The following is a 27093-nucleotide window of genomic DNA, read 5'->3' as shown; positions in this document are numbered from 1 at the left end:
AAAATATGAATTAGAAAATCAAGTTAAAGAACATTTTCATTATTTTTTATGGCCAATAAACTTTAAACATATTTTGGGGGATGAGAGGAAGAATCAGTTGTTACTAATATACAGTAATGTTCAAGACACCTGTCATCTCCTTCACTTTTGATAAGGCAGTTTTGGTAGTGCTGTGTTTTCCACCGTTTTGCTGCTGTTTTCTCACAACCTGAATAAGTGCCCCAGCCATCAGTGTATCATGGTTATGGATCTGATGAATAGAAATTAATACTTACACAGGAACATTAGTTTAGACCAAAGGCTGACTTATCGTTGAGAGGACATTTAGTCCTTGCTGTCTTGTGTGAGGCACCTTTGGTATTTGGCCTTCAGTAAACACAAAATTACCCTCAGGCTTGAACAAACCAAGAAGATTTCTCAGGGAAATACAGAGGCTGATATTTATGTTGGCAGTTTTTCACCTGTCATCACTGTGGTCATTCAATAAATAAGATCAGGAGTAAGTATTTTAGCTTTTAGCCGATGGATAGTAATAACATTCAGTATTTTTCTAAAACTCTTTTTATACTTATCTTATAAAAATAAGGGGGTCCTTCAATAAGCGCTTGTCCTGCCCCCTGACTCTTCCTTTCTGCAGAGGTGAATGGCAGCTCACTGCAGGTCTGGCTTTCTCTCCTGACAGAGACGCCGTGGTCGGGGCCCTGATGCCAGCTGGCATGGTTGCCCTGGTGGAGTGTCCCTCGTTCTCTTCCTCAGCACCCACTTCTGATGTGTCTGCCATGGCCAGTCCCATAAATGGAGAGGAGTGTGTGCTGGCTGTTGATATTGAAGACAGACTGAGTCCAAATCCATGGCAAGAAAAGAGAGGAGAGGTAAAAATAAATGGTAAAGCAATAAAGCAATATTTGATCGGAAAGGAAAAGGTAGCTAATTTGTATCTAGTAAAGTATGTCATTCTTTCACTTAATTCAGAGTGTTTTTTGTGCCTACTGCTGTGATTTTTGGCTTGAATTAGAAAATATTCTGTTTGCAAAAGGAGCCTTGGAACTTCCCTGGTGGTCCATTGACTAAGACTCCATGCTCCCAATGCACGGGGGCCTGGGTTTGATCCCTGGTCAGGGAACTCGATCCCACACGCATGCTGCAACTAAGAGCTCGCATGACACAACTTGCCTGCCGCAACTAAAAAGATCCTTCATGCGGCGACGAAGATCCCGCGTGCTGCAACTAAGTCCCGGCACAGCCAAATAAATAAATATTTTTTTAAAAAAGGAGCCTTTTTCGTGTGTAGATGGAAACAGATTATTCTTTTAAAAAGTTGCTAAATGCAAGTGCACAGTTGTTTATCTGAAGTTCTGAAACGTGAAAGCTCCAAAAGCTAAAGATTTTTGTAACTTATTTCAGGGAAAAATCCAACTTGAAGAAATGGGAGCTCATTTTAGTTGTTTTCATGTGACCTGTTGTGACTATTAATAGGTTCTCCTGGGAATATGAATATGGTTGATTTTGCAGGGCTGTCCCAGAGCCCACTGGAGGTGGTAGCTTGTGGTGTAAGTGCCTTGTTACCTCTATAAAATCTGGTATATCCCAGGTGGCCCAAGGGGTAAGGCTTTTGGAGTTGGATGGGAAGTGTGCCATGTTGCCAAGTTTCTCCTTTTCTTCTTCATTTTAGATCATCTCTTCTGAGGATGCTGTGACCCCCTCCGCAGTGACCCCATCTGCTTCCTCAGCTTCTTCTCGGCCATTTATCCCAGTAACAGATGACCCAGGAGCTGCCAGCATCATTGCAGAAACCATGACCAAAACCAAAGAGGTCAAGGGGCTTTCTTCTTTAACATTTTATTTTGAAATAAATGTACACACAAGTTGTAAAAGTAGTTCATAGAAATAGAACATGGTATAAGCCTGTGTACTATGTGATATACTCCTAGGTACTGTCTACCTAGGTTCTCCAGTTGTTAGTGTTTCTAAACCATTGGTGGGAGTGCTGTAGGGCACAATCCCCAACTCTCCTTAATGTTTCAGTGCATATTTCCTGAGTATCAGGACATTACCATTGATCCAGGATTACTTTCTGTCCATAGACCTATTCAGATGTTGCTCATTGTACCAGTAGTATCCTTTATAGGTCTAGGACCCAGCCCAGGGTTGAGTGTTGTGTCTTTGGTCTTCAATATGGAACAATCCTTCAGTTCCTGTTTTTGTCAGAAACGCCACAAGAATGATGCAGGGTTCTTTTCAGTGCATCCCATTGGGATGTGTGCATTGTTAATTTGCTGCATTACAGGTGATGTTAATTCTTACTATTTTGTTAAAAGTATCTGCCAGATTTCTCTATTGGAAGTTAATAAAAGTGTGTTAATAAGTATTCATGGGGAGATACTTTGAGACTGTGTTACTACCTTATCCCTTGTCATATTTTCACCTACCAGTTTTTAGTATCTTGATGATTCTAGCTGGATCCATTATTACTGTGGTAGTTGTCATGTGGTGATTTTTCAAATTTCATCATTCTTTTTGGAATATCACTGTTGCGGTTCTTCTGTAAGGGAGAACTTTCCTTTCTCATCTCATCTGTTTGTCTGTCTATTGGTACAGATTCATGAGATCCTGTTTTACTCAAATAATGACATACATCATTTGACACCCAAATTGCCCCAGACTTGGCCATTGAGAGCCCTTTCCAGCTGGTTTGTCCTTCTGATGTGTCCCCATAACTCTTTGAGCACTTCCTTACTTTCTAGCACAATAGAGTGTTCCAAACTTATCTTTCACCTACCCTGCCCTCGCCCTGGAACCAGCCATTTCTCCAAGGAGCGCTGGTTCCTTTTAGTGGATCAGAGAATTTAGAAACAAGATCTGGGAGCTTGGAAAGCTGATTGCTACTGGGTGTCCTTGGTTTAGGCCCTCTCAGCAAACAGACACACACACCCACAAGCATTTATTTCTCCTTTGGCATCTTATCTATATAATGAAAACCATGAGTGGTTCAAACCAATACTTTAGTTTTCAGTCCAACACCACAGGGTTTATTCTTGCTCTCTTTCTATATTTTAGGTATATAATCCTTTCATATGTTGTTGGATTGCTTTGCTATTTTGCACCTATATCTTCTCCTGATTTGGGTTAAAGCGTAATACTGGTCTCCTGGAATGAGTTGGGCTGTGTTCCTTCCTCTTCTGTTTTTTAGAAGAGTTTGTGAAGGTTTGGTATTAATTCTTTAAATATTTGGTAGAATTTTCTCTGTTCTAACATGTTCTGATTATTCTTATATTTCCTTGTTTCCTGGCACAACACAAAATTCTAGGTTTAACAAGATGTTTTATATTCCAGCACAGAAATCAGATGTTTCTCCAAGAGGTCTTGGTTCTTTTTAGTGGAGAATGGTACTTAGAAGCCAAGATCTGGGCCTTCATGTGCTCACTGCTCTTGGGGGGGCTGCTGTTCACAACCGCTGTTCCTGGGCAGAGCTAGGAAATAAGCATGTGTGCGCGTGCATGTGCGCATCCATGCAATAAGTTATACACGTTAATATTTATTTTGTTATATATCTACATATAGTGAAACCGCAGCAATACCATCAATTCTAGTAACTGCACAGGATTCATTCTACTTTCCTCCCTTTCTGTGTTGGAAACTGTCTTCTCTGAAAGGGAGAAACCTGGCTCCTGTTAGTGACTGTTTAATAACTTGCCCTTAGGTAGCCACCCTCCCATTTTCGCTGTCGTTCCTCTCCCACATGGACACCCCCTGTCACCTGCACAGCTTCTGGCACGCAGAACCAGCCTGCCCTCGGCAGGGATAACCTCTCACCCTGCTTGACCTGTGACCTCCCCCACCCCTGCACCCAGTGCCGCTGGCCCAGAGCAGGGACATCTTCCCCTTGGCTCTAACACGCGGCACCCCAACATGGATGCCCTCCTGAGCCCGCCGGGTGCCCCCATGCCAGGCCATCGCGCCTGCTCCCACCCTCTTCCCTGCCGGCCAACCCTGGGAACAGGCACACGTTGTTGTCAGTTACATCTGGAACTCTGGATTTATATTATGCTCTTACTGCTGATGAAAATATGTCCTATGGAAAATCGTCATAATCATCTGTGGTGATGAGGAAATTGCTATTTAGAAATTAGGTGTCTGGACTCAACTTCTGATATTTGGCAGTCTCCTAGGGTGAGGGTTTAATGCAGAAATTAATCTGAATTATGCAAAATTTTTGCTTTTAGCTAGGAGAGGGATGGTATAATTTCTTTCTTACCAATTTATTTATGAGACATAGGCATTATCCAGAGTATAGCCCTTAATTCCTATCATTTCAGTTTTGGTTTGATTCATAAATAATGGCAAAGTAATTTTCATGTTAGTTTTGGGCTTATTCAAGGATAGGCAGCTAGTGATTTTATTTTTTTAGCACTTCCTTTGGACTTGTCCTCTATGTTTTTTTTTAAACCCCCCCACCAAAAAAATGTTGGATCCTGCTTCAAATAAGACCAAAGATGTTATATATGATTAATATATTCCACTGGATGCTTTTGCTGGTCTTCAGTGAGTGAGATTCTGGAATGTCATCGTTTCCGATGAATTTCACTTACTGATTCCCTAAGTGTTCATTCGGAGGTAGGAGCAGGGTCTATTTCTTTAAAGGGAGAAACCGTACTCCTGCCCGAGAGAGCTATGGCTTCCAGGGCCAACTTGAGCATTGATGGACTTTGCGCATTGGATATGTCACATTGCCCTTAAGGTTCCTAAGTGGGGCTTGTGCTTCCCCTGGCTCATTTCTGTTTCTGAAAAGCATTGGCACTGGTTTTACTGAAATCCAGAAGGCAAGAGAGAAGAGAAGAGGCACTTGTGGCACCTTGTTCTTCTCCTGGAGAGCTGGACTCTGCTTGGGGAATGGGAAGGGCCCGGCTGCTCCCCTGTTCAGCACAGGTCTCAGTGTTGCTCAGAAGCTGGGGGATTTCCCAGCTCTGACGGCTCCCTGTTCCCCCCTGTAAGCTGGACCCTACCGCCAGCCCCCAAGAGGCTCCTTTGTGGTGGGCGGCAGGCTGTGGGGTGGCTGTCCCGGGGGGGCACCCCCACCCTCATGCGGGGTTGGGGGTGTCAGTGGTGCTGCCACAGGCAAACAAGCGTCTCCTTTCCTCTGCTAATGTGGAAAGAGAGGTAAATGATCGCAGGTGTGGTTTGTTTTAACTGACATACTGTGAATGGGAGGTGCAAGGGGAATATTGAGAAGACACTTACTTTGTATATTTTCTTTTTAAAAGAACGTAAGGGGCAAGAGATTATGGACAATGTGTTACATGCCAATAAGTCCATTAAATAAGATTCTAAGAAAGAATTATGGAGAGGATCTAGACAAAATATGTAAAAGCATAGTGTACAAATTTAGTTGATAGAAAACTCCCAAACATACCCTATGGGGGTAATTTTACATGGTGTGATTTCATTCCAAGTCTCCCCTTGTAACGTACCTCTGTTATGAACTTGGTCACAGTATAAATTGTCATTTCTTTATAGTTTAGGCATTCCTTTTGACAGCCATTGGTAATTTGTGAAATAGGTAATCGATCTTGAAAGCATAGTGCAGGGTGCTAGAGATTTTAGGGGCTTGTCATTTCTTAATCTAGTATTTCATGGTCTTAAATTCTCAGAAAGTCCCTTATTCATTATTGGTAATCATGTATCCTTTGAGTTTATGACTGTTTACCTCTTAACATATCATTCCTCATTTTAATTGTTTGACTTTTTAGGATGTTGAAAGCCAAAATAAAGCGTCAGGCCCGGAACTTCAGTCCTTGGATGAGTTCACCAGCCTGTTGGTTGTGGATGACACGCGCGTCATGGTGGACCTGCTCAAGCTCTCTGTGTGCGGCCGGGCCGGGGACAAGGGCAAGGATGTGCTTTCGGCTGTGCTGTCTGGCATGGGGGCTGCCTACCCACAGGTGAGCTGCAGGCGGGTGGGCGGGCTGATGCTGTCTCGTGCTTGAAGGGCTCCTGCTAAAGATGAGTCCCTTCTCTGTCATCTGTGCTGCAGTTGCTCCCCAGTTTGCCTTTTGATGTAATTTTGATATTTTAGAATTTTAGAATTGAGAAATTTCTAGTTTTTACGAAGTCAGATCTGCCAGTTTTTTCATTTATGGCTTCTGGATTTTGTATTATACCGAAAATATGCTACCAGCATGACATTGTTTAAAAAACTCTCTCAAGTTTCTTCTAATCATTTTTACGTTTTCATCTGTTATTATATTTACCTTTTTGAACTACCTGGGATTTATCGTGATGTAAGGGATAAAGTGAGGATTCAACTTTACTTTCTCCTAGATGGCGAACATGTTGCCCCAACATCATTGATTGAATAAATCCATCTTTTCCCTAGTGATTTGAAGAGCACTTTTTATCATATTCTAAACTTTTATGGACTTTTTTCTATTCCATTAATCTAGTTTCTGTGCTCCAATACCACAGTATTTTAAGTATTAACTATTTAAAATAGATTTTAATATTTGGTAGTACTGGGTCCTGTGGGACTTTCTGCCATGGTGATGTTCTGTACCCGAGCCATCCAGTGTGGTAGCCACCAGCCGTATGTAGCTACTGAGTACTTGAAATGTAGCTAGTGCACCTGAGGCACTGAAGTTTTCATTTTATTTAACTTTAATTAATTTAAATTTGAACAGCCACATGTGGCTAGTCTAGGGTGTAAAGTCAGTATCATATCAATATATCTTAAAAGTAGAATTGATTAGTCCTGAAGTCCTTGGGCTTCCTTAAGGACCCTTATTTATCAGCAGCCTTGCTCTGCCTTTTCAGAACTGGCTGTGTCAGGGAGTCTGATGCCATGTGCCCTGTGCAGATGGGTCATCTGTGTTTCTCTAAGTTCCATATCACCACCACCAAAACCATAAAGTACTTAAGTATGGTCAAGTGGTCTTGAAATCATAGTAAATGGTTTGGTAGGTATTTTAGGGGCTTGTTAATTTCTTAATTGTATTCAGGAAGAACTAAAAGTTATAGGTTTCCTACTTTGTAGTTTTTTGAGGCAAGTTACTTGGCATAATTCTGAGAGACTAAATCAAGGTGAATTGCCATAAGCAAAATATTAATGTTTTCACAAGTTTAATGTATTTGTGTGAGGAAAGGATGGAATGAGAACATGGCTTTAAAGTAATAATACCCAGCATTTCTTGTACACATTACCTGCCAGGCCTGGTTCTTGGTGCATTCTCTCAGTACGGAGCACAGACTTTCCCTTTGTTTACAGATAAGCACACTGAGGCTCTCAGAGGTCATTACTGCCTCAAAGACACTCAGGTTGCTGGTGGGTGGGAGAAATGGTGGTGGACTCTTGAGTGCTCTGAGGACAGAACCGCAGCTGTGACCGCTCTGTCACCCTCGCCTCAGAGCTTATTGGCCTCTCCTGGGGGACTGACTGGCTTTGCAGAGAAAGGTTCTGAAGCCCAGAAGAGCCCTAGTGGGCTGTGCATTAGAAGTTTGATGATGTCAGCATCTCAGATTCAAGGGGAGACAGAAACAAAGGTGGGGATTGTCTTCAAACTTTCCTGGCCAGTGGCAAGATGCTACTCCTATGTCCTACTCTGACCTGATATTTGGGACTGTTTAAGAAAAAAAGAGAAACTTTTGAATTTATAATGATAACACCTAAATGGCAGTGATCTTAGTTTGTCATTAATAAAGCTGTTTGCTAAGCTAATCTGTTTATTATCTAAGTATGAGGAAAAATAGATAAAAACAATCATTTATTTCTGAAACGTACAGAATAGATTCATTATTTTTCTCTAAATTAAAAATATTTGGAGGTTAGTATGTTATTACTGTAACAGCATATTCTTGTTTGTTTTTAAAAATAGCAGTCAAGGAGTTTATAATCACCAGTATTGACCATTTAAATGGTGTGAATCACTAAAATTTTCAAATGAAATTGGAACATTATGGATTGTTGGGAGAATGTGGTATGGAGGCTGAGTCAAGAGACACCCCCAGTTGTCTTCATATTTGTAGCCCTCATTTCAGATGCCGTCTGCTGCTGTTCAACCTGGACAGCTTGGTCGTTCCTCTCCATTCCTGCTTCCCTCCTGCTTGGCCCCCAGTGCCTTCTAGGATCTTGGTCCTTTTTATACCTTCTGCTCCTTCACTTGATAGTTTTGTTCCTGGGGCAGAAGAAATCTTGTCTTGATGTAAAGAGAAACTGTTGTAATCACAGGTATTTCATTTCATCAGTTGCCATGTACTGGGTGTTTTGGGTGTGTCAGGCACCTCCTGGCTGCTACCTCTGCGAGCTCTGTGCTGTCTTGATTTTCTAGGTGAGGAAACTGAGCCCTAATTTGAACTAGATTTCTCAAACTCCCAAGGCCTCCACTCTGCCCCCGTCCCTATGGAAAGATCTGAATTGGGCGGGCATCCTGACGTCCTTCTGCTTTGTACCCCGCTTCCTCCTGCAGGTGGCAGATATGTTGTTGGAGCTCTGTGTCACCGAGTTGGAGGATGTAGCCACAGACTCACAGAGTGGCCGCCTGTCCTCTCAGCCCGTGGTGGTGGAGAGTAGCCATCCCTACACTGATGACACTTCCTCCAGCGGTACAGTGAAGATACCAGGTACTCAGGGCTGGCCCCAGGGAGGAAATGGGGCATCCCTGCCTGTAGAACAGCTTCATTTCTGCAATTGCATCAGTAGAAGCAGCTGTCATTGTTTTATAGAAAAGAAGCTACGGAATTGCTTTAGAATCACTTTTCCCACCTTTGCTAGAAAAACGACCCCCCCTGAAATAAAGCATGATAAAGTAAACCACGCAAAGTAAATGTTTAGCTTAATGCTTATTAGATGGATGCCTTAGTCACCAAAACTCAGGTCTAGAGTTTTTGTGCCTGTCCACAGAAGCCCTCCTTGTTTCCTCCCCTGAAGTAACACTGTCCTGGCTTGTGTTTCTGGACAGTTTCTATTACCCAAGCGTGCACTGTCATCTTACCTCTCTTAATTAATAATTTCCATCTTTTAAGTTTCTTTTGACCTACAGTTTTTTCCTTTTTTCTCAACAATTCACCTATGGAGGAACCTGGGCCTTTGACCTGCACACTCCTGCTGCACTTCCACCTGCTCCCCAGCCCCGTCTTTCTGCAGATTTCCCCTGATTCAGAGGCCCAATTAGTTCAGCCTTTGGCGAGACCATTGGTATTTGTGATCCAGCATCTGGAAGCACCTGCTATCTGCTTGTCTCTCCTTTCGTGATGGCAGCCCGCTACTGATGCTCATTGCCTGAGGCCATTAAATCCATTAGAGGTTGCAAAATGGTGCTATTCTAATCGTTCCATTGCTTTCTTATTTATTTGCTAGAATACTCTATATAGGGACATTTCCTCTCCTTTGGTTGGTTGTTTGCGTAAGAAAGGCAGGATAAAAGCTTGATTCTTTTCTTCTGTTTACATTTTCAGGAGAATGAACTGGTTACCTATCATTCTTTGAAGGTGACCAGTTCTTTTTTCTTTCTTTTCTTGGCTGCACCTCGCAGCTTATGGGATCTTAGTTCCCCTACCAGGGGTTGAACGCAGGCTCACGGCAGTGAAATCGCCAAGTCCTAACCACTGGACAGCCAGGGAATTACCTATTTTTTCTTTTATGTCATTATGAACTCATGGTTTTAAACATATATGATGGGCTTTAGTCCATTGTGACTATTATCCTACGGAAGCTCAGATTATCCCATCTCTAGACATCAGGAACCTCTTCAGTTTGGCTCTTGCAGTGACTCCCATATAGTCTGATATGACAGGATGCTTTAGGCTTGTCATGTAGTTTCTTCCCTCCACCTGGAATCTGCCCTGGTATCTTTTAGTGGAGATAGCATTTCAGATCACTGGTCTATCATTGTTTCTAGATTTTTTCAGTGGACAGAGATAGGATGAATGAGTGGACAGTCAGACAGACTGACTGACTGACTTTCTTTTGAGTTCATAATGATATGATAGAGCCAAATTCAGAACTACAAGGTTTCTACTTTTAACCTCTTCTGTTATGTCAGTGTTTCTTTTGTTCCATACCCAAAATCCTGGTTCTAAGACACGGGATGATAGAATTAGAATATCTCATAATTACTTATTTGCTTTATCCCACACTACATGCACAAAAGACTAAGGATACAATTCTAATACTACCAAAAATGCACATAGTTACTGAAAATATTTAACAAAATTTTTTTCTTGCTCTCTTCATTGTTGTAACTTTATTTAAATGATTATACTGTATATCCCAGAGCATAATAGCTGTTACATACTCTACTTCCTTCCTTTTAATTTGCATTTAGTTTTAGTTGTCTCCTTCCTTATTGTGATTGTCTGAAGCTCATTCTCTCATCAGTTCCTCATCAGGGCTCAGAGGACAGCAGCCCCGACTGAGGTCAGCTTGTTCTAAGAGTTTGTGCCCAAATTTGAAAGTTAGCTTTTTTGGATAGCATGTTTTTCTCCTGTGAAAGTGGGAAAATACTAATCTTTTCCCCTGCCCCTTATAAATTGTGTTTTCTTTCCATTATTTTACTAGAATATGTTTTCATATTGGTTGTTACAAGGGGATATTCTCAGATAAGGGGTTGTGCCCCTTTAAAGTGTAGTTTCAGGTCTTGTCTTTCAAGACAGTTTTTTTGCATTACAGTTTGTAGTATTTGTTTGTATCCTAGCTTCAGTTTTCTTTTTCATGGATATGTGGTCGTTTTCTTGTGTTGGATGCCTTGTAGAGCCAGGGGTGGGGGTGGGGTCCCCCGGGCTGAGGCCTGTTAGGAACTGCGCACAGCAGGTGAGCGGTGGGTGAGCAAGCGAAACTTCATCTGCTGGGAACCATCACCCCCAACCCCGGCCATGGAAGAATTGTCTTCCACGAAACCGGTCCCTGGTGCAAAAAGGTTGGGGACCACTGTTTTAGAGTCAGTGTTGGCTACTCCCTCTCAAGTGCTGCTTTTTTCTTTTTTTTAAAACAGTTTTGGAGGAACAGTTTAATTAATTAATTTATGTCTGCGTTGGGTCTTCGTTGCTGCTCGTGGGCTTTCTCTAGTCGTGGTGAGCCGGGGGGCTGCTCTTCGTTGCAGTGTACAGCCTTTTCATTATGATGGCTTCTCTTGTTGTAAAGCATGGGCTCTAGGTGGGTGGGCTTCAATAGTTGCAACACCCAGGCTCAGTAGTTGTGGCTCGCGGGCTCTAGAGTGCAGGCTCAGTAGTCGTCGTGCACGGGCTTAGTTACTCCATGGCATGTGGGATCTTCCTGGACCAGGGCTCAAACCGTGTTCCCTGCGTTGGCAGGCAGATTCTTAACCACTGCACCACCAGGGAAGTCCCTCAAGTGCCTTTTATCTCTTTTTTTTTTCCCCTTTTGTCCTTCTGTTTGTTTCAAAGCATTATTCGTTGTGTTTATTTGCTCCTGTGCTCTTTCTAGTTTAATTTTCATTTCTGAATTTTTTAAAAAAATTCTTTACCCTATTTTCTCATTTAGTGTTTTGGTTGTCCTAATTCTAATTTATGTTGTTCTTTCATATCTTGTATCATTTTCCTAATTTCTTTTAGCTTGGTTTGAAATAATAGATTATAATTTTCATGTGTTTTGTGGGTACATCTTTCTGGCTTGCTTTCATTGTCTGTAGGAAAACGTTATTCTGTTCTTATTCTCTCTTTTATAACAATAACTTTTTATTGCATTTGACCTTGATACATTTTTTAAATTAATTTTTATTGGAGTAGTTGCTTTACAGCATTGTGTTAGTTTCTACTGTACTACAAAATGGATCAGCTAAACATATACATGTATCCCCTCTTTCTTGGATTTCTGACCTTGATACTTTTATCCTGATCATTTTTATGTGAAACTAGTATTCTTAAACTTTTAGAATGAGACGGCATTCAGAAAAGCTTCTTTAACTTTGAGCTCTTACTCTTTCATAGAAATTTACAAAACAAAAGATAATTCCACTCAGCGGTTGCCTAAGACAAAAATCTGGTATCCCTCTTCCTCTTTTCTGCTTCTCTCTTTACTTCACAACCAGTCTACCAGCAAGTCCTATCATTTCTACTTTAAAAATATATTCCAAATTAGGTCATTTATCACCAACTCCAGATGATTCTGGGTCCAACCATCTAGTCTTACCTGGTTTATTATACTAGATGTCATATACTAGTATAATATACATGTTCTGCTTCTACTTCTCACCTTCTACTTCTCACCTACTTGTCCCCCAGAATCAACTCCTTACGTGGCATCTAGAGAGATTCTCTTAAACGAGTCAGAACATACTGGTACTCTGCTTAAAACCCACCAGTACACCCCTGTAACCTTAAAATAGGCTGTAAACCCTTGATGGTGGGCTGTGAGCCCTGTTCACCTCTCCAACAACATTCTCTTCCTCTCTACCCGTCTCTCTCTCCTGTCCCCTCCATGTCATCTTCTTTGCTGGTCCTTAAATATGTTTTTCTCCTGTGAAAGTGGGAAAATGATAATCTATTTTCCCCCCTTATAAGTTGTGCTTTCTTTCTGTAATTTTACTAGAATATGTTTTCATATTGGCTGTTATAGGCAATATTCTCAGATAAGGGGTTGCGCCCCTTTAAAATGTAGTTTCAGGTCTTGTTGTTCAAGACAGTTTTTTTGCATTATAGTTTGTAGTATTTCTTTGCATCCTTGCTTCGGTTTTCTTTTTCATGGGTATGAAAAGGCAGATGGCAAGTACAAAGCAAGACAAATGGCCTAAACCTGGAACATATTTAAGGACCATCCTTACAGTCTTTGCCTTTTGATTGAGGTGCTTAGGCCATTCATATCTAATGTAATTATAGATGTGGTTGGATTTACATCTGGATTAGGAAGACAGTTAGTTATAGACAATGTGGTTGGATTTACATCTGCCATTTCGCTGTGTGTGTTCTCTGTGTCTTGTGTCCTTTTTTGTTCCTCCTTCAGTGCTTGGTTTTATATTAAACAAAATTTTCTTTAGTGTACCATTTAAATTCCTCTGTTGATTTTAAACCACTTTTATTGGTGTTTGCTCTGAGGATTAAAATACATAATTTATCACAGTCCACGTCAGGTTAATATTTTAGTTCTGGTAAAATGCAGCAACTTTGCTTCATTATAGTTCTATTTCCTCTTCCTTCATTTTTGCTGTTATTGTTGTATATACTGTATCTGTATATGTTGCAGACCTGTACAACATATTTGTAACTATATGTATTACAAATATATGTATGTGATTTAATAATTATCGCATTGTGCCAGGGATTGGCCAACTTTCATATGTCACAAAATATTATTTTGAATTTTTTCCAACTATTAAAAAATGTACAGACTGTTCTTAGCTCACAGGTATGTAAAAATGGTGAGTGGGACAAATTTCTCCAGTGGACTATAGTTTCCTAAGCTCTTCCTTATACAGTCTTTCACCTTGTAAAAATATTAAGAAAAGGGGAAAAAAAACCCTTATTTCTCAATCCATGTCTTTCCCATTTTTAGTGCTCTTTATTTCTTCCTGTGGATTCAAGTTACTATCCAGTATCATTTTATTTCAGCCTGAAATACTTTAAGTGGTTTTTCTAAATCATGTCTGCTGGCAGTGGATTCTCTCAGTATGTGTGTATTTGGGAATGTTTTTATTTTGCCTTCGCTTTTGAAGGATAGTTTTGCTGGAGATAGAATTCTTAGTTGATAGGCATTTTTCTCTCATATCACTTTAAATTTGTCATCCCACTGGCTTCTTGTGTTCATTGTTTCTCAAGAGAAGTCAGAGTTAACTGTATTTTTTACCCCTATATGTTATGTGTCTTTTTCTCTTGCTTTCCTGATTTTCTCCTTATCTTTAGTTTTCAACAGTTTCAGTATAATGTGTCTGGGTGGGGATCTCTTTGTGTTTTCCTACTTGGGGTTATTAATTTTTGGAACTGTGGATTAATGTTTTTCATCAGACTGGAGATTTGGGGCTATCTCTGTTCAAGTACTTTTTCTGCCCCCCTGTTAACCTCTTCCCTCTTTTGTGGGGGGGGGTTGGGATTCCCATTATGCATATGTTTGTATGCTTGATGTTGTCTCTCAGGTTTATGAGACTTTATTTATCTTCAATCTTTTTTCTTCTGTTCTCCAGTTAGAGTAATAGAAATTACACAGTCTTCAAGTTGTATAATGATTCTTTTTTTCTGCCATTTCAAATCTGCTGTTTTGTCCAGCTGGTGAATGTTTCATTTCGGTCATTGTACTTTTTCCACCCCCAGAATTCCTCTTAGTACTTTTTTCTTCGAGTCATTGTTATCATATTTTCCTTTGTGATCATGTTTTCTCTGGTTTTCTTGAACTCTTTGAACATATTTATTACAGCTGCTTTGAAGTTGTTGTCTACTCAGTTCAGCATCTGGCCATCGGGGTCAGTTTCTGTTGCCTGATTTTCTTCCTGAGTATGGCACACTTTTCAGTGTTTTTGCCTATCCCATTATTTTTTATTGAAAACTGGACATTTAGATTGTATTGTGTCACCTGGATTCTGACTTTTTTTTAAGATTTGTAATTGTCACTGGGTTTCTTTGGTTGTTTTGTGTGTTTGTTTTGTAACATGCGTGGAATTACTCTCTGAAATCTCTCCCCCACATCACATATCCACTGGGATCCCTGCTCACTTTTCTATTTTGATTTTTGTTTTCTAGCCTGACTTCTAGGGTTTGCTCTGTGTCTGCTTGGTTTGGCGCTCAAGCCTGCTGAGTTCCCTTCTGCGGGTGTATCTCTGTGTGGGTGGGAGCAAGGAGGGCATGGAAGTCAGTGTTTTGGCAGTCTTCCCTGTGCGTGTGTGTGCGCCCAGCTCTTTCCGTTTTCCTGAGTACACGTGCCTCGCGTCATCCAGGCCTCGATGACGTCCTCATTGAGCCCTTCTTTGCTCTCTGACTTCCAGGATCTTCCTGTTAGAGTTCTGGCTAGTTCTCAGGTCTGGCACCCCCCCCCCCCCAGCCACACCCCTGTCCCCGGGCCAGCAAAGATGCAAGTTTTTATGTGTGTCCTCAGTTGCCCTCCCTACTCTCTGACTTCCAGAATCTCTGCCCAGGCACTTCCCCTGCTCTACACAGTGAGCATAAAGCCCCAGGAGGTAGAGTCCCACCCTGGTAGAGCTGTGCCCCAGCTTGCATAGAGCAGCCCCAGGCGAGGACACCACAGGCTCTCACTCTCCCTACCCAAGGTTGGCAGGTTTTTCCATAAATAATCACTTCTCAATTTGTTGCTTGCCGTTAATTGATTTGAAGAGCCCTGGAATCACTGTTTTTTTTTTTATCATTTTGAGTGGTTTTATAGTTATTTTGCCACGCTCTTCCCTCCACCATAACCCAGTCCTACCCTTTACTGATTCTTTTGTAAGCTAATTTGTCCCAGAGAAGACTCTAGATCTAATGCTAAATGCTTGATGCATGTGATTTTATATGGCTTTTTAAATATGGGGGTGGGCGGGATAATAAAGCGTGGTCTCACAGCTGGGGCTGCAGCATGAAAATGTGCCCAGAAGTGAGACCACAAAACCAGTTGGCCAAGTGAGAATGTCTTCTGGCGTTTCCATCACAGGTGAATTCTTTTGTGGGAGGCAGGGTGGGAGAGAGGGGTGCTCAGTCTTAGGTTCTTATTTTTTGAGGTTAGTTCTTCCTGAGTTTTGCTTTTCATTAGCTGTTACACATCATTTTAGTCTCACTGCTTCTGTGTGGCTTTTGGCCTTGTCTGTGGTATGTTGAGTGGGAGTTGTTACTTTGTGTTTTGTGCTCGCTTGTCCTCCAGGCGCAGAAGGACTCAGGGTGGAGTTTGACCGGCAGTGCTCCACAGAGAGGCGCCACGACCCTCTCACAGTCATGGACGGCGTCAACAGGATTGTCTCCGTGCGGTCAGGTGGGAAGCCAGTTGAGCTTGCTTTGTAGAATGGAACCATTAGCATTACTAAACAGAACATTACTACTGCTTCGTTCTCATGTAAGACTTAAGGAAGGGACCATAAGTGATCCAGCTGCAAAATACAGTAGGTTTTATCTGCCTCTTCCCAGTACTTTCAGTAAGATAATTATTCAAGTGATGTTTGCCCCTAACCACTGATGGGTGGGATTACTGGGAGACTAGTGTGAGCACGGGTCCTTGTTGGGAGCACAGGCCGCCTGGGGCCCAGTCTCAGCCAGACAGTAGAGACGGTGCTGTAAGGTGTGTGGTAGTGCCGGGCTCGTGCCAGGTAAATGTTGACATACTACCAAGGCTTTAAAGGCTTTTGGGTTTTAATTGATTGCCGTGAGGACTTGGGTTGCACACGGAGGAAGTGTTCTGTGCGTGTGGTGGACAGCACTGGAGTGGGTGAGAGGTGTCTCCTTTGCGCCTCTCTCTGCTCTGCTGATGTGCTTCAGGAGGTTGAGCGACCTCATGCTCAACGTGAGGCTGAGCAAGAGCAAATCACTCTGTCTAGGGGCTTGTTAACATGCTCTTCACTGGGCTTTTTAGAATCATCAGTGCGGGTGTGTGTGTGTGTGCGTGCGCGCACGCGCGCGTGCACACATAGATCTCTTCAGACTTCTTTATCCTTCACCTGGAGCAAGGGTCAGCAGACGTTTCCTGACATAACTACTCCCCTCTGCCTTTGTAGTGAAGGCAGCCACAGACCGAATGTAAACGATGGGCCTGGCTGTGACCCAGTAGAATTTTACTCACAAAACGTTACTTCGGATGAAGTGGTGTCACAGATGAGTGTGGATTTTTTTCTGGCAGTTTGACAAATGTCGATATAGTTTTCAGTAGTGTTGTGAGATGTTCCCCCCGGTTTCTATGCTTCCAACAAGATTCCCTCCAGGCTGCCGCCACGCCGCTGACCAACGGCGCTTCGAAGTAGAAGCCTGGCTGGGGTAGCACGCCACACGCCTGTCTCTCTAGCTCCTCTCCGTGGCACCCCAGGCCCTGGGCTGTGGCTGGGCTGCTCCACTCTCCCTTGAGGGTGGCTCTTCCTTGCTGAGCTGCCCCTGTGCCGCAGGGGTGCCCCCTGTGCCTTTGAACATTTGCACCCTCTTTGGGGAAGACCAGGGCTTTTCTGTTTTGTTGCCTGAGTAACAACCATTATATCAGACCTTCCCCAAGAGACCTCCCTGCGGCCCCGACCCTGGGTGTGAGCATGGGCTGTCTCTGCGGGCCTCTCACACAGCATCGTGGTTGTGTGTGAGTGTCTCTGTTGGAGCAGTGCCTGCCTGCCCTCCACTTCTCAACTGCTTGCTACAGTGTGAGTCGAAGGGCATGGTGTGAACGCACATGGGGAGTGGGCTGGAGGAGCCAGCTATTCTTCAGACGTGGCATGAATGACTTTGCTTTGTATCTAAAGAAGTTGTTGTTGATCTGATGACGGGTGAACCCAACCCCAGTGTGCTTCTGTCCTCCAGGCCGGGAGTGGTCTGACTGGTCCAGCGAGCTGCGCATCCCAGGGGATGAGTTGAAGTGGAAGTTCATCAGTGACGGGTCTGTGAATGGATGGGGCTGGCGCTTCACAGTCTACCCCATCATGCCAGCTGCAGGTGAGGAGGAGGCTTATGGCCACCAAGGCTTGATGACGCACGCGAGGGAAACACACATGTCGTGTTCATTTAGTACTTTGTGGTCCACCTTCTCCTGTGGTGTTGGGAGACAGCACTGCCCAAGGCCCCGCCGTGGCAAAGATCAGAGCTGCAGTGAACTGCTTTAGCTGTCTGCCTGTTGGGCGTTAGCCTTCCATCCTCACCCAAAGTTTCCCAGCTGTTGCTGGTTGCAGTTCTTAAGCCATTTGATTTTTCAGGTAAAATGTCAATGTACAGAACGTAGTTATGTGCAAGACAGTGGCAGCACCCCGGGCGCCCCTCTAACCGTGGCATCCAGGGGGATGGGGCCCACTCATTGTTGGTTGAATCTGTCCAAATCTCCTTATGGGGTAGCTCTCGCCCTGTCCAGCAAGGGGACATTTATAGTGCTCTTTTTTCAGGCCCTAAAGACCTCCTTTCTGATCGCTGTGTCCTCTCCTGTCCGTCCATGGACTTAGTAACCTGTCTGTTGGACTTCCGGCTCAATCTTGCCTCAAACAGAAGCATCATCCCCCGCCTTGCAGCCTCTCTGGCAGCGTGCGCACAGCTGAGTGCCTTAGGTAAATGGCACCTCCGTTGTCAGGTCTGTCTCACTCCGTGAGAAAAATGGTCATCCTCTGACATTTTCTGCCTTCTCATTTCAGCTGCCAGTCACAGAATGTGGGCCCTTCAAAGATTAAGGAAGCTTCTTACAACTGAATTTGGGCAATCAATTAACATAAACAGGCTACTTGGAGATGATGGGGAAACGAGAGCTTTGGTACGAAACATCACGTTACAGTTTCTAGTCGTGTGACCCTTTGGGACTAAAGCGTTGCTTTAATAATGTAAACTTCTAAATCACCGAGAAGAGTTGGGAAGTTTCACATAGGAATAGACAGCTTTTCTTGCATCCAGACTCCCTTCTATTGCTACTATATTGAGTTCAGGCTGGGCTTTGATTTTAAGAACAGCCCTATTCTCAGGCTGTGAGAATAGGATTGTCTGTTGGACTTTATGAGTCTGACTCACCACACCCCCTTTGTTTTGCTGGATGAAATAGTTGCTATGAAAAGAATTCTTGATCTTAACCATGTTGGAGATGGAGGTTTGTAGGCCAGAAAGTTCCTTTCTGGTTCCCTGGGAGTTGCTGTGCTGAAATTAAGACCAAACACTCTGAGGTGAATTTTCATGTTCTTTTTTATTTTTGTGTTCCTCATGTCCTTTTAGATTTTTTCCTATTTGAAAGTATCAATCACATGTTTTAGAGGAGAACAGTATCAGTGTAATAAAACATTTGACTCACAGGAACAAAACACTCGACTCCCCTGCATTTGGTTTCCTGGGATAGGTTATAATTTGGTTGTTTTCTGAAGAGTTTTTCAGGCAGTGCTCTTGCTGCTCTGGTGAAAGGCCTTCCAGAAGCTTTGCAAAGGCAGTTTGAATATGAAGATCCTATCGTGAGAGGTGGCAAACAACTGCTCCACAGCCCATTCTTCAAGGTAATACTTGACTTGTTCTGAAGTGATGAGAGAGCCACAGAGAGCCATCAAGTGCAGTGCATCAAGTATCAGGCATCCCCGAGGACAGGTGTAGCTATTGCTGAAGTTGAATATGAAAGATTTTCAGGAGTAACTGTGTGATCTAAGCCCTTGTACTTTAAGTATCAGTGTGCTTTCAGATGCCTTGATTTAGGTGGCAAGTGTTGTATCAGTGGTCTGATCTGAGGTCCTGTTGTCAGGTGCATTGCTAGTCACTGGGTAGGAATAATCCACATCACTGGTGATGCTAAGACCCTTGCTGGGCACGTGGCAGTCAGCCTGGCATGAGGAATTCTGAAGGAGGACCCACAGGGAGCCTGCGTGGGGCTGTCTTTGGCACGCAGTGTTGGTGAAGTGGAATGTTAGCCGTGTCTCTGAGTGCCCCTGTGTTGTTAATTTGTGGTGGCTGCAGGTACTAGTAGCTCTTGCTTGTGACCTGGAATTAGACACTCTCCCTTGCTGTGCTGAGACGCACAAGTGGGCTTGGTTCCGAAGGTACTGCATGGCCTCCCGTGTTGCTGTGGCCCTGGACAAGAGAACACCACTGCCCCGTCTGTTTCTCGATGAGGTATTGCAAGTTATTTTGGAACCACTTTTGGGATGCACAGTGTTTTCTTTATAGTGTAAAAAGATGCCAGTATTATGAGACACAGTAACACTTCTCTTGCCAAGGAATATCATAAAGAAAAAAGCACATAGGTGAAAATGAATAAACTGATACTGTAAATTTCAGTTAAAGTTTATTTTTAGTAAAGATATAATGGTACTGTCTAGACATTTTAAAATATCTTCAACATGATATAATCATGTTGATTTTACTTATTAACTGTAAGGTCACAATGTTGATGTTGGCATTCCCTCATATTCTTGGGTGGGGAGACCTCCTCTCCTGTCTTCTTACCTTAGTATTATTTGTTTTATTCTTGAGAGATGAGTGTTTGATGTATAATCTCATAATAATGTTGTCCAGGTGGCTAAGAAAATTCGTGAATTAATGGCAGACGGCGAAAACATGGATGTTCTCCATGAGAGCCACGGCATTTTTAGAAGAGAGCAAGATGAACAACTTGTGCAGTGGATGAACAGGTTTACTATATCAGAAACAAGAAATAATGTTGTCTGTGAGAGAATGGTGCTTCACGTGCAGTTCTTTCCCATGTCAATTGTTCTCTTAATGTTTGTTACAGGCGACCAGATGACTGGACTCTTTCTGCTGGCGGCAGTGGAACAATTTATGGTTGGGGTCATAATCATAGGGGTCAGCTTGGGGGCATCGAAGGTGCAAAAGTTAAAGTCCCCACTCCATGTGAAGCCCTTGCAGCTCTCAGACCCGTGCAGTTAATTGGAGGAGAGCAGACGCTCTTTGCAGTGACAGCTGATGGGAAGGTAAGAAGGTGCATTTCCTGTGTCATACACTGAAACTGAGACAGCTGTGGCTGGAGGGCATTTGTTTGGTTCACAGCATGTATAACGATTCTGTGCTAAAACAGTATCTCAAGATTATGTACACAGTGCTTATGGTGTGCTGGAAGCAGTTATCGTTCTAAAGTATCTCTGTTTAATCTTTAATGTGTTCTGTGGTTTTAGGATTTTTTATTTTGAGATGCAGCATACATAAAAAAGCGTGTTATAATTGTTTGCATATCAGTTCATTAAACGTATGTATTCCTTTTTGTTTGCTATCATAATGCTATCTTTTTTTTTTGCGGTACACGGGCCTCTCACTGTTGTGGCCTCTCCCGTTGCGGAGCACAGGCTCCGAACGCGCAGGCTCAGCGGCCATGGCTCACGGGCCCAGCCGCTCCGCGGCACGTGGGATCTTCCCGGACCGGGGCACGAACCTGTGTCCCCTGCATCGGCAGGCAGACACTCAACCACTGCGCCACCAGGGAAGCACCATAATGCTATCTTTTAAAAAATTAATTGCTACTGATACATGGAAATCGTTAGTATTTATATACTGACATTATGTCTAGTGACCTTATTATACTCTTTTCTTTCTTAGTATCTCAAACTGTTGTGTATCTTCTTTATAAAGCCATGTTCTGTAAATAGATTTTGTTCCTTCCTTTCCAGTTCACCTGTCTTTTACTTTTACTTTTCTCCTGTGCAAGGGAGAAATGAAGCTCATCAGGCTGGTGGGTGCTGCAGTACAGTATTGAACAGGGGTGGTAGTGGGCCTTTTCTTGGCTTGATCCAGGCTGCAAAGGAAACACTGTGATGGAATCCTTTACACACTTACTGTGGGGTTTTGGTAGATGCCCTGTATCAGATTAAGGAAGTTCCCTTCTTTTTTCTATTTAGGAATAGGTTGACTTTCGTCAAACATTCTTCCTGTGTTTAAAAAATAATCAAAGAAGTGTTTTTCTCCTTTAGTGGATTAATATAGTGAATTGGATTAATTGTTTTCCTTATATCAGATAGTCTTGTATTCTTTGGAAAAACCTTACTTGGTCAGGTTCTGTTTTATATTTTTTTGGTTTGTGTTTGGGATTTTGGGGAGATCCAGGATCATGAGTGCAATCATCATAATATTCTTGTCTTACCCACTCCATGTCTGGTTATGGTACTATTGGGTTGGCCAAAAAGTTCCTTCGGTTTTTAGGTTAAAAATAAGAGACACATTTTTCATTTTCACAAAGAACTTTATTGAACAACGTATTCACTGTTTTGTTCCACTGCCTTCTGCCATTTTTTGGGCAACTTCATGATTCTGTCTTCCCAAAACTTTTTACCTTTTTGAGCAAAGAACTGTTCCAGGTGTCTTTTACAGTATTCGGGGAATTGACATTTTTTCCATTAAGAGAATTTTGTAAAAACCAAAATAAATGGAAATCTGAAGGTGCAATGTCTGGTGAATACGGCATATGAATCAGAACTTCCCAGCCAAGCTGTAACAGTTTTTGCCTGGTCATCAAACAAACATGTGGTCTTACGTTATCCTGATGGAAGATATGTGTTTTCTGTTGACTAATTCTGGACGCTTTTTGTTGCATCCTGCTGTCAGTTGGTCTAATTGGGAGTGGTACTTGTTAGAATTAATCGTTTGGTTTTCCAGAAGGAGCTCATAATAGAGAATTCTCTTCCAGTCCCACCATATACACAACATCACCTTCTTTGGATGAAGACCGGCCCTTGGTGTGGTTGGTGGTGCTTCATTTCACTTGCCGCATGATCTCTTCCATTCCACATTACTGTACAGTATCCACTTTTCATCGCCCAACACAATTTGTTTTAAAAACAGAACTTTTTGTTACATTTCAGTAGAGAATCACATGCGGAAGTACGGTCAAAAAGGTTTTTTTTTTTGCTTAACTAATGTGGAACTCAAACATCAAAGTGATTAACATAGCCAAGCTGCTGCAAATGATTTTCAGTGCTTGTTTTGGATATTTTGAGTGTCGGCTATCTCCCATGTGGTACAATGTTGATTGTTCTCAGTGAATGTCTTGATTTGATCGCTGTCAACTTCAACTGGTCTACCCGACTGTGGAGCATCATCCAGCAAGAAATCTCCAGCATGAAACTTTGCAAACCACTTTTGACATGTTCAGTCAGTCACAGCACCTTTTCCATACACAAATTAGCAACATGCACAAATGTTGTGCACAAATTTTTTTTTGCATTTTCCATGCACAAATCTTTTTTTGCATTTCAGTTGCGTTTTTACCTTTCTTGAAATAATAAAGCATAATGTGCCAAAAATGTTGCTTTTTTCCCCCCTATATCTTCAGTATTAGAATGGCTACACAAAAATTCACCAATTTTGATTTTTTTTTTTTAATGCACACTGATAATGACAGCTGTCCCAATACAGTCTAACAAAATTGTTTCAAATGAAGTTAAAGACAACTAAGCACTACTAGAGCCATCTTACGGAAAAAAACGAAAGAACCTTTTGGCCAACCCAATATATTAGTTATCTGTTTAACTTACAACAGTTGGCGTAAAACAATACACATTTATTATTTCACAGTTTCCCTGGGTGGCTTAGCTTGGGCCTCCAGCCCAGAATCTCTCATCAGGCTGCAGTTGCTGCAAGGCTGGCCTGAGGAAAATTCAGCTCCCCATGACCTGTTGGCTAAGGTTGCCCTCAGCTCTTTGCTATCTCACTATGTGGCAGCTGGCTTCATCAGAGCAAGCAAGGGAGAGGGCAGGAGAGCATGAGAGCAAGACAGAAGTCAGTCTTGCGTGAGCTAATCTAGAAGTGACAGTCCATCCCTCTTGCTGTATTCTGTCCATTAGAAGAGAGTCATTAGGTCTAGCCCACATCCAAAAAGGGATTACATAGGGGCGGGAATCCCTGCAAGCAGGGACTCTTGGGAACCATGTCAGAGGCCACCCACCAAAGGTATCAAGGTCATGCTAGCCTCATAGCAAGGGTTGAAGTGTAGCTCTCTTTTTCTGTTTTCTGGAGAATTCTGTCTTTCAGTTGTTCCCTGGTGATTTTAACATGTATATTTAAAATCTAAAGTTAATTAGTATTTCTATACTCCTCTCAAATTAAAAAGGCTGATCCTTTGTTATCCTGTGTTTTGGCACTAACCTGTTCCCCGAATGATAGGCATTATTATTATTGTTGTTTTATATAGACCGTGTGTTTTCTGGATTTACCCAAATGTTATACACATCTTTGGTCACCAATTATTTTGTATGTCTCAGATCTTATATCTGCAGTCATTTTTCTTCTACTTTAAGTGTATATTTTCAGTTTCCTTTTGTGAGGGTGTACTGTTGGTTAATCCCCTGATTGTTTTTGTTGTTTATTTAAAAATATCTTAGCTTTGTCCTTTTTCTAGGTAAAGGATAGTATTTTTGGCTATGGGAATCATATAGTCTGGTCTCTGTTGCAATTATGAAAGCAGCTTGTGGAGAATATGTAAATGAATGGGTGTGGCAAAATCAGGTGGTGGGCCTGATTTGCCAAGCCCTGTTCTAGAGTATAACACTTTCAGTTGACCATTATTTTCAGTCAGCCTATTAAAGGCTTTATTCTTCTGGTTTTTGGCATTCATTGTTGCTAATGCGATGTCAGCAGTCAGATTAATTTTTACCCAAATGAAGGTAATAAATCTTTTCTTTGTAGCTGCTTTCAAGGTCTTTCTTTAGTGATCTACAGTTTCACTAGAATATATTTAGATGTCAATTTCTTTTTACTTTTCCTGCCCTTTTTTGTGTTGTTTTGTTTCTGCCAGGTGGTGAGGGATGAGGGGTGGGCTTCCTGGCTCTGAGAAGTGGCCTTTTAACAACTCTGGTAAATTATCAGACATTTTTTCAAATATTGTCTCTCCCATATTCTCTGTATGATCTGTACCTGAAACTCTGAGTTCTGATCGACGTTCAGGTGAGGAGATCTATCCCAAATTCTCTCTTCTTTTCTGTTTCCTCTTCTGTTTGTGTTTCTGTGCCATATGCTGGATAATTTCCTTAGATCCATTTTCTAGTTGTCTGATATCTGTACCTGTTTACAATCTTCTGTTTAATACTTCTGGGTTTTTTGTTTCAACTATGTTTTTTTTAATTTCTGGAAGTTCTGTTTTGGGTTACCTTCTGGTCTCTTATTCTTTGGGGATACTTTCAAGCTTTTATTTCTTTAAACATAATATTGGGCTTTTTTTTCTTCTGACTGTCTCTCATGGTACCTTCCTTCCTTTTAGATAATGGGAATTTTTAAAACTATGAGCTGACCATTTTCCTTGGAAAATTTGATGTAGAAATTCTTTGAGGCCTAGTTTTTGTTTGTTTGTTTTTTGTATGTTTCGTTTTGTTTTGTTTTTGATTTCTCTCAGCTAAGGTATTTTATTACAGGGTCCATGCATTTAATGGACACATTTTAAAAGATGATATCCTAAAGTATCAGAATCTATTAACATCTTAGAAAGCTAAGTATCTCACAGAAATGGGACTCTGAACAATAAAGTTCTGATAGGATGGGACGATTTTGAAGCATGGAAAACTGCTGGGAAATAGCTCCATGAAAGGTGTCTGAGAGGAGGAGTTCCAGACAGAAGACTGAGGAGGGATCAGGCAGTATCTAAATGAAGAGAAAGTAAAAGAAGAAGGCAGCACATTTTCACTTTTTCATAGTGTTGTCTCCTGCCTGTGCTGGTTAAGAAGTTTGTGGTGTCAGAGGCCTAGTTTGAAGTCACTAATCAAACAAGAATTTGTGACCCTGGGTACTACCAACTTTAAGCCATTGTAAATTAAATTCTCTACCTACGGAATTTAGACCATAGGTAGCATTAATTCAGACTGAAAACCAACTCAAGGACCAGCTTTTGTAGTTATGAATTCTCAGGAGAGATTTTCCACCCTCTCCTTCAGTCCTAAGTTTTGAGAAAGGCAACTCTCTTTGTTTTCTTCTTAGTTCTCATTCACAGTCTGAGTGAGGGGAAGCACTTCAGAGCCTCTCCTTTCTACAGAGTCTCCCTTTAGGCTTGGCGCCTCACTGCCCACACCTGGTGCACTCGAGAGCCTTAAAACCTTCCCAGGGGAGGCTGACTTTGGGTTCATTTATCCATCTGAATTCTTGGTTTCACTTCCTGTTTTAGTCCTTGAAGTTTCCTTACTGTTGTGTCAATGCAGCAGAGCATTTGAAACAATGTGAAACAGCATTTAAATTGTTATAGGAGGGGTGTTTGACATGCATCTGGAAATGGCAATCTTGATTTTTCTTTTTTTTATGGTAAAGATGTTTTATGTCCCAAATCAATTACCCACTTAGAATGAAAGAAAAGTAGTATATTCTGCTGTGTGATTTGTATGCTGCCTTGCTGAAGTACTAAGTATATGTATAATTTTCATATGGGTGTTTCTGTAGGTGTTATTTATCTGGGATTTGCATATAGTAGCTAATTAAATCGTTTTTGTTTTTCTTGGTATTAATTGTAGTTGCTATTCTAGACAACAATAGAAATGCTTGCAGGGAAGAGACTGTGTTTTCAAAATACATTTTCTGAATTTGAGGTTTCTATTAATTATAATGTTTTCTTTAATTTTTAGAGATCTGATAAAGCAAAAATAAAGTCTTAAACATTCCTGTGATTATTAATTTTATTTTTCTGTGGTAAAAAAAATCTAGAGCATTGATCTGGTTTATTAATTACTAAAATATAGGTTATTAATTACTAAAATGAACTAATTGGTTTATTATTTACTGAAATATATTTAGATAAAAATCTGATGTTTATATTACTTTTTCTTGTCTTAGCTGTATGCCACTGGGTATGGTGCAGGCGGCAGACTAGGAATTGGAGGGACAGAGTCGGTATCTACCCCAACATTACTTGAATCCATTCAGCATGTGTTTATTAAGAAAGTAGCTGTGAACTCAGGAGGAAAACACTGTCTTGCCCTCTCTTCAGAAGGAGAAGTTTACTCTTGGGGTGAGGCAGAAGATGGGAAGTTGGGGCATGGCAACAGAAGGTATTATTTGAAAACATCATTTTTAATGTTATGTTTTCCTCTCCTTGTTTGTGTTAATGCTTGTATGGTGTATTGACAGTTTGTTTTTTAAGACAACATTTGTAATAATCTACTCAAAGTTAATGTTAATGACTCATTTAGCAGAAATAAGTTCATGTGACACTATTTAGGCTTGCCTACATGACCCCTCTGTTGGGGGGAAATCAGTTCCGAATTTTGATTTCTGATTACTAAGTATGGTGAGCTTCATCTTGTCCTTTTCCCCCAAGTCCCCTTCCCCTCATCCTGAGTCATCCACTGAATCACAGTTGGCATTTTGTTAATATGCAGATGCTAAAACTGTAAATACAGAGGAAATGGCAGTAGGGGAAAGGGACACACAAATGACATAGTTTTTCAAGCAAAGCAACGAAACCCACTAAATTTTTAAAAAGTAACGGGAACTACCTGCCAAATTGGAATGACAGGGCCCTTTGCATCTGAAATAACTAAAGCACCAGACAAAATACATGAAATAGCAGCCCTAAAGACATTGGATAACAGGAAGTAAAGTACGGTCAGTGATCTCCAG

At 41.8% G+C, this 27093-nt stretch overlaps 1 protein-coding gene across 9 annotated transcripts in view; it reads left to right on the top strand.

The window, feature by feature from the left end:
* The window catches only part of HERC2 (HECT and RLD domain containing E3 ubiquitin protein ligase 2), a 230830-nt gene that overhangs the window by 177169 nt on the left and 26568 nt on the right, over positions 1-27093 (top strand). For all 9 annotated transcript variants that reach the window (XM_089916960.1, XM_089916956.1, XM_089916954.1 and 6 more), the window contains 13 exons: positions 683-872; positions 1673-1813; positions 5748-5939; positions 8457-8610; positions 15782-15889; positions 17407-17538; positions 17979-18137; positions 18222-18337; positions 18933-19058; positions 19510-19665; positions 20068-20183; positions 20285-20483; positions 26308-26522. In XM_089916960.1, coding sequence (XP_089773086.1) covers positions 683-872; positions 1673-1813; positions 5748-5939; positions 8457-8610; positions 15782-15889; positions 17407-17538; positions 17979-18137; positions 18222-18337; positions 18933-19058; positions 19510-19665; positions 20068-20183; positions 20285-20483; positions 26308-26522 — 2004 coding nt within the window. The remainder of the gene's footprint in view (positions 1-682; positions 873-1672; positions 1814-5747; positions 5940-8456; positions 8611-15781; positions 15890-17406; positions 17539-17978; positions 18138-18221; positions 18338-18932; positions 19059-19509; positions 19666-20067; positions 20184-20284; positions 20484-26307; positions 26523-27093) is intronic.

Source organism: Delphinapterus leucas, chromosome 8, assembly GCF_059928025.1.
Source record: "Delphinapterus leucas isolate spDelLeu-1000000601 "Yukka" chromosome 8, BTC_Dleu_Yukka2, whole genome shotgun sequence".
Lineage (NCBI taxonomy): Eukaryota > Metazoa > Chordata > Mammalia > Artiodactyla > Monodontidae > Delphinapterus > Delphinapterus leucas.
This window is presented reverse-complemented; position numbering and strand designations above follow the sequence as displayed.